Source organism: Sander lucioperca, chromosome 9, assembly GCF_008315115.2.
Source record: "Sander lucioperca isolate FBNREF2018 chromosome 9, SLUC_FBN_1.2, whole genome shotgun sequence".
Classification (NCBI taxonomy): Eukaryota; Metazoa; Chordata; class Actinopteri; order Perciformes; family Percidae; genus Sander; species Sander lucioperca.
In genome coordinates, this window is record NC_050181.1 from 39,427,833 (window position 1) to 39,438,871 (window position 11,039).

The following is an 11,039-nucleotide window of genomic DNA, read 5'->3' on the forward strand; positions in this document are numbered from 1 at the left end:
ATTCGACTAGTGTGGGCTTCACCATAAACCAGGAAATAAACAGAGGTATGGATTAACACAACTTTTATGGCTTTCTGTCACATCTACTGCAGTCAAATTCGCTGTGTTCCCTTGGAAGGAATAACTGCACATGGCTAAGCACTTGTAATGGCATTTCGAGCATGTTTAGAGGCTAAAAATAAGTTTAAAACTTGCCCTGTTTAAGCCCTGTTTCAGCCTGTTGGTGCTAACGCTAGCAGGAGGATAACTCGGTGTAGGCAGCACCGATTGGTTTAGTTTTTCTCGCTACTGACAGTACTCCTAATTTACAAACAACAGAGCTACGGGTTGGAATCAACCGGAATTCTCCTTTAAGACCTAACAGATTATATTCCACTGAAAGGATTTAAAACTACTGAAGTTTGTAACTTTAAAAACATTATTTCAGGACTGTGGCTCCAATAATAATAATAATAATAATAATAATAATAATAATAATAATAATAATTGTAAACTATTTGCTTTTTGAATATGTATGTATATATATATATATATATATATATATATATATATATATATATATATATATATATATATATATATATAATATTTATAATTCAATATATTTGCATATTCTCTTTTGGCTGCTAATTGTAATTATGACTCAAAGTGAAGACATGAGATCATCTTAATGCTCTCTTATTTATTGATTGATTGTCAGCGTACAGCAGATAAACAGCAGACACATCTGACTTTTCCTCCACGTAGCAGCGAGCTGCGACTGCTTTAAACCATCACAGACCGTAACAACATCTACTAACATCAGCTGCTGTTCTTGTGCTGGTTCCCAGTTTCAGGAAAATAAGACCTGTTGGGAGATTAAATGCTTAATGAGAGAAAGAGATGAGAAGAGATGAGCTGATATTCTGCTGTACGTTGGTCCTGGAGAACTACTGCACAGGACGGATCTTCATGCTGATGCTCTTCAGGGAGTAGTCATAACCTTTCCAATGGTACCACTCCACTCCAACAGCAAAGAGAGTGCTGTCAGCCGCCCAGCGATAAACACCGTTTGGATTTGCAAAGTGACAGCTGTTGTACCAGAACGCCCCCAGGAATGATCTGGCACAGTTCCTAGTATCAGAGTCCTGGTCTTTGTCAAAGGTGGAGAACTTCATTCCGTTGTGAACTCTCAGGGAGTCTCCTACAGAAACACAACAAGAGTATAATCACAACATTATGATACTAACAATGATATATATGTTTGGAGTGTATTTCCTCCAGTAAATACCACAGTCTACTTCTCTACCTACAGTAAGTATAACTAAATAATACAACTACTGAACTAACAACACTGGACTGCTGACGTTTAATGGCTATTATGATATATATATATATATATATATATATATTTAGCTAGGCTAACTTGGCACAGACACACACACACACATACACACACACACACACACACACACACAAAGACAGACACACACAGACACACACACAGACATCGTATCTTCAGCCAGACGTCATTCATGCTACATTGAAGTGTGAATTCTTTCTAAAGACGTATTTTCAGTCTGATACTTCAACAGTTTAACAATAAACGGAGACTTTCTTCAGTTGAAGAAGTATCTTTAAACTGATGAACATCAGATGTGTAATTTATGGCTCAATTCAAACAGGATCAAATAATTATTATCTCTCCATTGACTCTCGTTCATATTTCTTCTAAAGACGTCCCATTGGCTGGGAGTAGAAGGGGCGGGACTTCAGCTCTCTATAAACATTTCAGTTGTAAAAATAATTCCAAACCTATTTATCCTATTTACTCTGAACATTTAGTTATTTATTAAAATCATTTTACACTCCTCCCTCTCCCGTCCCTACAACCTATTAAACCAAATATTTATTCATTTCTTAACTACATAACTTTTATTATTTGTATCTTGTTAGGGCCCGAGCGCCGACAGCGGCGAAGGCCCTATTGAAACTGAAGGAATTATTATTATTCTTTTCCCGGCAAATTAATTGTCTTTTTGAGGGGCTTAACATATTCAAAAACTCACCAAATTTGGCGGTCGCATCAAGTCTGGTGAAAATTTACGTATTTTAAGGGTTTCGGGAATAGGCGCACAAAAATGGCTCGCTAGCGCCCCCTACAATGTTAAAAAAATTGAGCCCCTGCAGTGCGTTTAATTTAGACTCACAAAACTTGGTCCACATATGCATCATGTCAAGATGTACAAAAAACGTCATTGAAGCCATACCCTAAACCCAACAGGAAGTCCGCCATTTTGATTTCAAAGTTCGAAATTAGTGCGATTTTGGCCATTTCCACATGTCGTACTTTAACGAACTCCTCCTAGAGATTTCATCCGATCAACTTCAAATTCGGTCTGTGCCATCTTAAGACATTAAAGATCAAAAGTTATTAAAAGAAAAACTTTTCGTCAGACGGTGTGGGCGTGGCGTGGCGGCCATTTTGAGTGTTTAGCGATGAACAAATAAATTGTTGTAACTTGAGTGTACGTCGTCGTATCTGCCCCGAAAATTCTCAAGATTGACAAGGGTCCAGGCCTGAGGACACCTACAGGCCATATTTGACTTTTGGTCATAGCGCCCCCCGCTGGCAACAGGAAATGCGCCTTATATGACAAACATCATCCGATTTACATGAAACTTAGAATGTGTGGTCTACATGTGATAATGAGCCGGCCCCTATAATATAACCACGCCCACTTACTCAGGCCACGCCCCCTTTCATAACATTTTGCCGTTTAAGGTAGAGTCTTGTGTGAGGTGTCAATGAACTCAGCAGAGAGTTTCTTCTTCATTGGTGATGGTTAGGCCCGCCCCCTATGCTTAAGCCACACCCCCTTTCATAACATTTGAACGATTTAAGGTTGACCATTGTGTGAGGTATCATTGAACTCAGCAGAGACTTCCTTTTTAATTGGTGATGGGTTGACCCGGCCCCTATAATTTAGCCACGCCCCTTTTTATAACTGGTGACCCATTTAAGGAAGAGTCTTGTGTGAGGTGTCATTGAACTCAGCAGAGTTCCTTCTTCATTAGTGATGATTAGGCCCGCCCCCTATGCTTAAGCCACGCCCCCTTTCATAACATTTGAACGATTTAAGGTTGACCATTGTGTGATGTATCAATGAACTCAGCAGAGAGTTACTTCTTCATTGGTGATGGTTTGGCCCGCCCCCTATGTTCAAGCCACGCCCCCTTTCATAAATGCTGACCCATCTAAGGTAGAGTCTTGTGTGAGGTATCATTGAACTCAGCAGGGAGTTCCCTTTTCATTGGTGACGATTTGCGGTGTCTGAGTGCCGCGCAAATGCACGGTCGCAAGGAGCGGTGACCGCCGGTGACCCCGACGCTCGCAGAGGAGCGAGGGCCCGTCCATCGCTGCTTGCAGCTTTAATTTTAATTTGTATTTTTCATAACCGGCGGTAGCAAGAGCTACGCCGTTCCCACAGCAGAGCTGTGGAACCCTATTGTTTTTCTACTGATTAATCAAAACCAAAGTTTTTTCGCAATATCGCGCAATGCCCAAAACCAGCTTTTTTGAACACGTCCTAGGCCGTGTGATGGATCAGCACAAAACCTGGTAGGTAGCATCTCCAGATGGACCTGACCAAAAGTTACTCAAGGAATTTTGCTACGTTAAAGTTTGCGCATTTGACGACCAAACAAATTTTCTTAGCTAGCTACCACACACGTATCATATCATATCTCGACGAAATTAAATGTTATCAGCAAAGAACTTGAGATCATTGTTCAACATCCCACTACAATGCTCTGTACCAAATTTGGTCAAGATTTTCAAGGGCGTTATAAGTAACGTTTATTTGTTTTGGCCAATAACTCAATGCATTTAAATGGGAAATTTGCATATGCAATATCTCTGCCACGGTAAAAACAATCACCACGAAACTTGTGGTGCTCGTTCGGCATATTGCTCTGAGGTTCTGTACCAATTTTTTTTTGTTTTGGCCCTTTTTACTGATGTTTTCCTCCTACCTTTAGGTTTTGGTTTTTACTTTTGTGTGCTCCCCTGGTTTTGTACAATAAACAAACTTCTTAACCCACCTGACAAAGTTTCTACAACCTTCACAGTAGACAAATGCAACTCTTTTCTCTCACTTTTTCAATCCAAAATCAACACCATTCATAGACGCCGATACCGTTCAATTAAACATTGCAGTTGGTGCTAAGTGGAGTATCTGTCATAGTGTGATTGGTTATGTTGGTGGCATTGATTCTTAATTTCCCACGAAGCACCCACGGAGGAAAACATAAATCGGCGTCTATGACGCCGTTTGCAACAACCAGACCACCTCCCCTGCTCCTTCAACCACCACACCTGCCTCCCCCCTCCACCCTCTCAGTCACTCTCTCATTTCTCTCTGCTGTCCCCTGCCGTCAGGGGGGTTAAGAACTTTGTTTATTTTAGAGAATTCTTAAAGGTGGTCTGTATATGCGTGGAGGTGAACTGTTGACTGCTACGTTTGCAACAGCGACGTACCGCAGACGTCGCGGCTCGCGCCTCTCGATATTTAGCGACGTTTGCCTCCCCTCCGCCCGGCATCGGGTTCCGCTTTCGTGTGCTCCCTGGGGTGTCGGGGGCGACTGGCGTGGGTGGCTTGGGCCCCGTCATAACTGCTTGCAGTTCTAGTTTGTATTGTTTTATGTAAAGCCTTTTTACTGAAATATGCAGCCCAGTCTCACGCCAGTTCGTGAAATGGTCACGTCATTTTATCTATTGATTCATGTACACGGACACGTCTATCATGTTTGTTTTTGGGATGGTCGGCACGTTTTTTTTAACTAATGTATTTCAATGGGAAGCATCTTTCGTGATTACAGCACGATTCTTTGTGAAGTCAATGAGAAGATGACGTAGCATTAAGAGAAACTACGGTAGCGAGTAGTATGAAAGGGCTAAAATCTGGGTAGGGAGGATGGTTGGGGGGGTGGATGGGTCAAACACAGGACTTTCACCAGGAGACCGGGGATCATGTCCCTCGTGTCACATTTACCCCAACCGTCCCGTTCTTCTTTTACTAAACCGTCCCATTATTGTTTTCCTAAACCCAACCGTCCCGTTAGAATCGTGCTGTGATCAAGAAAGAAAAACGTGCTGACCACCACGAAAAAAAACAACATCAACGTGTCCGTGTACACAAATCAATAGATTGAAACTACGTGACCATTTCACGAACTGCCGTGAGACTGGGTTGAAATGTGCTACCTGTATAGAAACATAAAGTTGCCTTACAACCTGCAGCCTGTAAAACTCGGACCCTCCACTCACCTTGTCATGGTAGGTCAGTGGCTTTCCTGTTCTCAGTTTGGCCGGCTGTGGCATAAGTTAGCTTAGCAGTCAGTTCCAATGCACTACTTGCGTTGGGCTAGTGTGGATCGTGTTGCTGTGCTGTGTGTTGTTCATTCATTCACCGGACCATCCAAACCTCCATGCCGCCCATCTCCGACTGAGCATGTCAGGTCGGCCCAAATGAAGGCAGACGGCTCCTCCAACGGACGACGGCACGGAACACACCGAACAGACTCGAGTCACCGACCTCGCCAGACTGTCAGACGGACGGTTACACACCGGGCCGATTATCGGCTCGGTGTGTAACTGCCTTAACTCTTTGTTTAGTTGTTTAAGGACAAGTATGTATCATGAACCAATGTCACGCTCCACAACATTAATGGTTGACAATCTCGTCCTTAATGTGGAAACCTCACCTGCTCCTCCATCAGTGAATCCAGAAACATGCAGTGTGTATCCTGAGGACTCTGGGTCGATGGAGAATGAGGAGTAACGAGCAAACACTTTGTTTCCTTCAAAGTCCTCCATGTCGACCAGCAGCTCGTACCTTCTCCTCAGAGTCAGGTGGTAGAGAGACTCCAGACCTGAAAACAAACAAACAAACATAAACATTTAGAAACAGTTCCATGAAGACATGACTGTTAGTTTAGATTCATATCTCACCGAGCCAGTACTCTCCAGCAGCGATACCAAAGCCGGTCTTGTATTGATCCCAGCCCCTGTAGAAGTTCACCGTGCCGTCCATCCTCCTCTGGAACACCTGAGGGGGGGACGGGATGGGGGGTTAACTAGATAAACACACAAGATATCTGACAGCTCATGTTTCCAGACAACAAGGATTTACTGGGATGTGATTTATTGTGAAGGAACTACAGGAAGTGTTGACTTCAGTTAAAATACTCACCGTCCACCGTCCTCCTTCTGAGACCATGTCACAGTACACCTACACACACACACACACACACACACACACACACACACACACACACACACACACACGCACACACACACTCACACACACACACACACACACACACAGACACAGACACACTCACACACACACACACACACACACACACACACACACACACACACACAGACACACACACACACACACACACACACACACACAGACACACACACACACACACACACACACACACACACACACAGGTATGACTTAATGTGATCCTTTAACTAAAACTGTATCCAAATGTACTTGAATCAGTTCTGCTATTTTTAACAAATCAGCTGGTAGCAGGGGGGCCCAGTGATGAAGCTCTGCCCCCACTGTGCTGAGAGTCTAGCTCCGCCCCTGTTCTTAGTCCTGTTCACTTCAGTTCAAGTACTTTAAACTAACTTTTTGGGGGTCATTTCTTAATGTAAACATTAACCTGGTGCATTATAAAAATAGGTGAGGGTTGCTTCTTGCTTTCACAATCTACAGCAGAAGTTCTCTGAGATCTCTTTTATATCAAAGATAAACTGGTATTGTGACCAACATTTCCCTGACCTGACTGATATCAAATAAGTGATACCAAGCCCTGATCTGAAGGTCAACCTGCGTCCCAGAGAGGATGAAGTGTACCTGGACAGCAGACGTGGCTCCGATGGGATAGATGGTGTACACTCCACTGGGTCGGCTGTTGTCATCATTATAAATGTCACCGCAGTCTACCGGCAGAAGGAGCTTCTGGCAGCTGGTCAACAGAGGAGCCAGCAGGACGAGGAAGACTGAAACCAGCTGGAACAGAACAGATGTTTTCATTAAGTTTATTCAATTCAGTCCCTCCAGACAAACACGATTATACGATCGCATAATTCAATGCATAATCTAGCCAAAGTCTGCATATTTATGCGGGGGGCCGTATTTTTTCAAAAACGCCGCACTTTCGCATCATAAATTGCCGATTTCCGTGCAAAATATGCGGGACTTGCATGATTTCAAAAAAGTCACATATATCTTAGCAGAAAGTTGAAAAATGTTGAGTTTACTTCACACAAGAGCAGCCATTTCCCCCTGTTGCCATGGGAATGTTATGAAGTGACGAAATTACGCAACGTGAAAATCATCCAAAAGCTGCAAACCCCGCGATGAAGCCATGATGAAATCACAGTTTTTGCAAGTTCCTGCAATTTATGTAAGTTCTCTCAATTTCATCGCATAAAATTGCATAAATATCCCGCATATTCCATCACATTTTTTAAGAAAACCTTCCGCATAATCAAGGATTTTTGCCCGCAACAATCACAAAAAAACTCTGCATTTTTCTGGAAGGACGGTCAACTGATATCACTCTCATACACAGCTAGAATACTCTGTAAATCAAGCTGAAGACTATTGGTACCCCTGTCCAATTCTTGGGGCCACAAATGATTAAAATGTGTTTGCCAAACTATCAGATATATAAAGTTGTAAACTTACCTTCATGGTCAGATTTCAGCAGAAGTGATCTGATGAAGATCCTGATGTCAGTGTGTCTCCACGCTCTGATGTCTCTGGTGTCTCTCTGCACTTATTTATACTGTTAAGATTAATAAGTTACTGAGCAGCTGCTGTTTCACAGCGATAACACTATACATGGGTGGAACATGTCCTTGGGTGTGTGTCTGCCAGCCATTGGCTTACACAATGTTGGCACCCAAATCTGACACGCATATTAAACTGGGCGTAGGTGTGTGTGTGTGTGTGTGTGTTTGCTAACTAACTACATTCTGCGACAGGCTTATGCACACATGCGCGCACACACACACACACACACACACACACACACACACACACACACACACACACACACACACACACACACACACACACACACACACACACACACACACACACACACAGATGGAGGTTGTTATTTTGCTTGACTGGTCCTCCCTCAGTTGTTTTCTTATATCAGCTGTTTATTGCTGTTGTTCGGCTGGTTGTCCCTTTGTCATTGTTGTTGTTTGTTTGTTTGTTTGTTTGTTTGTTTGTTTGTTTGTTTGTCTTTGTCCCCCTCCCCGTTCTCTTGCAGGTGTGGTCCCTTCTCTGTGGTGTCTGTGTGTGTGGTGTTTGTGCCCCCCATCCCCATTTCTGTCCCCCTGTCCGGCCCGGTGACAAATCATAACATAAATAAATAAACAATAAAACAGACAATATATTATATATATATATAGTATATTAAAACTCTCTTGTTACAGTAAAATCTGTTTGGCACAACAAGGTTTTCAACTCCTCATACTGTCTACCAAGCTGCAGGGCAGGACAGGTACACAAACTAATGAACTCTGACACATCTTCAGAGATTTCTGTCTATTCTTTGATAATGAAATTATTCCAACAGTGTGTGTGTGTGTGTGTGTGTGTGTGTGTCACCTCTAACTCCAACTAATCCATTCCTGTAGAAAATAATCCAGCCATTATTCACCGTGAAGATAATGGTAAATCCAGCCTTACTAGTGTGTGAATGTTTGAAGGATGTAAAAACAGCATTTAAAGTGTGATCACAAACATAAATGATGGTTAAGGTTAGCATTAGATTTATAGCTGTATTACAGGCAAGCACAATCTCAAATAATACTGGCATGTGGTCAGAAAACACAGCATCACAGATCTCTAAATTATGGATAGGCAACCCATAAGATAGGACAATATCAAGTGTGTGTCCACGTTCATGCGTGGGGCCAGACACAGACTGCACAAGATTAGAGTCAATGAGGTGTAAAAAGTCTTTTGCCAGCGGGTTTTCTGGACAACACACATGAACATTAAAATCCCCAACAATAAGGACACGATCGTATTTAGGCATAATTTCAGCCAGAAAAACAGAAAAATCATTTACAAAGTCCTTATTGTATTTAGGAGGCCGGTAGACTACTGCACACAACACTGTGTGAGCGCGACCCAGCTCAAATAAACTCAATTCAAAGCTGGTGAACTTGGATGATGGCAACAACTGCTTACATTTATAGACATTCTTATAAACAGTAGCTATTCCTCCTCCTCTACCCGACGTTCGCGGGGAGTTTAAACAGCAACAGTCATGCGGTAAGAGTTCAGAAAAGGCACTGGACTCACCAACACTCAGCCATGTCTCAGTCACACAGAGAAAATCCAATCCCCGGGACGTGAAGAAATCCTTAATGGTAAAAGTTTTATTAGCTAGCGATCTAGCGTTTACCAGTCCAATCCTGACAGAAACCGGCGGGTCTGCAGCGCTGATTGTCTGAGGAGCCTGACACAATGGCCGCAGGTTCATCCGATTTACCCCGCGCCAGCTGGGGCGAAGAGACCTCTGGAACACCTCATCCTGGCCGACAACAGGTACCAACCAGGCGTCGACAGGATCCAGCACTCGCCAAGAAACGAGGAGTCAAGGCACCGCTCGATACTCAGTTCAGGAAGCAGAAGCACGCGCTGAACAGGCCTTCAGCCTCACCAGCTGACCGCTGCGTTTTCCTGGGCGGCGGTAGCGGTTGGGACTACGCCGGAGATGTAGAGTCTCAGGGCGACAAAGGCAAGCAGGTATTCCCAATCGGAACGGGAGCAAAATTTTATATCCACCATGATCAAACCTTACTAGATCTTTAGCCGAGAAACGTAAATCAAGTAGTGTTTGGCGATCGTAAACCAATATTGAATCAATGTTTTGAACAGCAATTGACACGAACAGCATAAACACACAGCATTGACAGCGAGAGACGGCGAGCCAAACACACTGGCGCCATCATCACGCAATCCCCTAGGATAGGTAAGAGAGGTGAGGTTGCAGAAATGTTGCGAGCTAATGCGTGGTTTGTAGTATCTCTGAGAGGAAACACGGACGGGAATGGAGAAGCAGCACATTTCCGGATGAAGACACCGAGCAGTGTAAGTGAGATATGCGATATAAAGCCCACTTAACTTCCCACTTGGCCTCCCGCGAAGACTCTTGTGTAGACTCCCTTGTCTTTGTCCTCCGAGTCTTCGCCCGCTGAAGCTGCCGCTTCACGCAAATGCCAATATTAAATACAAGGAGGTGATTGGTGTTGGCTACAGGTGGGGAGGCCACACCCTGGCTAATCAGTCAAAAGCACCTGAGAGTCGTTAACCTCCACTCCCAAAATTCACACTTCACACTAACTAGTTTCACTTTAACAAAAAACACTAAATTTTGCCTAAAAACAAAACCAATCAAGCAAAAAACATACAGCAGCAGTAGAAAAGTAGAAGATGCAGCAAAAGAAATGTAGAAGCAGCAAAAACCTAAATAAAGTAAGTACTTAACTTAATATCTAGCAGTCCAGTAGTCAGTTCCTTCAGAAATCAAATGCAGTCAATCAGATATATAAAGTTGTAAACTTACCTTCATGGTCAGATTTCAGCAGAAGTGATCTGATGAAGATCCTGATGTCAGTGTGTCTCCACGCTCTGATGTCTCTGGTGTCTCTCTGCACTTATTTATACTGTTAAGATTAATAAGTTACTGAGCAGCTGCTGTTTCACAGCGATAACACTATACATGGGTGGAACATGTCCTTGGGTGTGTGTCTGCCAGCCATTGGCTTACACAATGTTGGCACCCAAATCTGACACGCATATTAAACTGGGCCTAGGTGTGTGTGTGTGTGTGTGTGTGTGTGTGTGTGTGCTAACTAACTACATTCTGCGACAGGCTTATGCACACACACACACACACACACACACACACACACACACAGATGGAGGTTGTTATTTTGCTTGACT

At 43.3% G+C, this 11,039-nt stretch overlaps 1 protein-coding gene across 2 annotated transcripts; it reads right to left on the reverse strand.

Moving 5' to 3' along the window:
• Window positions 1-662: 662 nt before the first annotated feature.
• Window positions 663-10,734, reverse strand: LOC116037194 (microfibril-associated glycoprotein 4-like). 2 transcript variants are annotated; one of them, XM_031280975.1, is made up of 6 exons: window positions 10,660-10,734; window positions 6,918-7,073; window positions 6,234-6,272; window positions 5,993-6,089; window positions 5,746-5,913; window positions 663-1,183 (listed from the first exon to the last, which is right to left on the reverse strand). In XM_031280975.1, the coding sequence occupies exons 1-6, from the start codon at window positions 10,663-10,665 to the stop codon at window positions 930-932; spliced, it is 720 nt and encodes a 239-aa protein (XP_031136835.1). In that variant the 5' UTR covers window positions 10,666-10,734; the 3' UTR covers window positions 663-929. The 2 variants fall into 2 exon arrangements, with proteins under 2 accessions (XP_031136835.1, XP_031136836.1); XM_031280976.2 differs by lacking the exon at window positions 10,660-10,734 and adding an exon at window positions 7,755-7,873.
• Window positions 10,735-11,039: the final 305 nt, after the last annotated feature.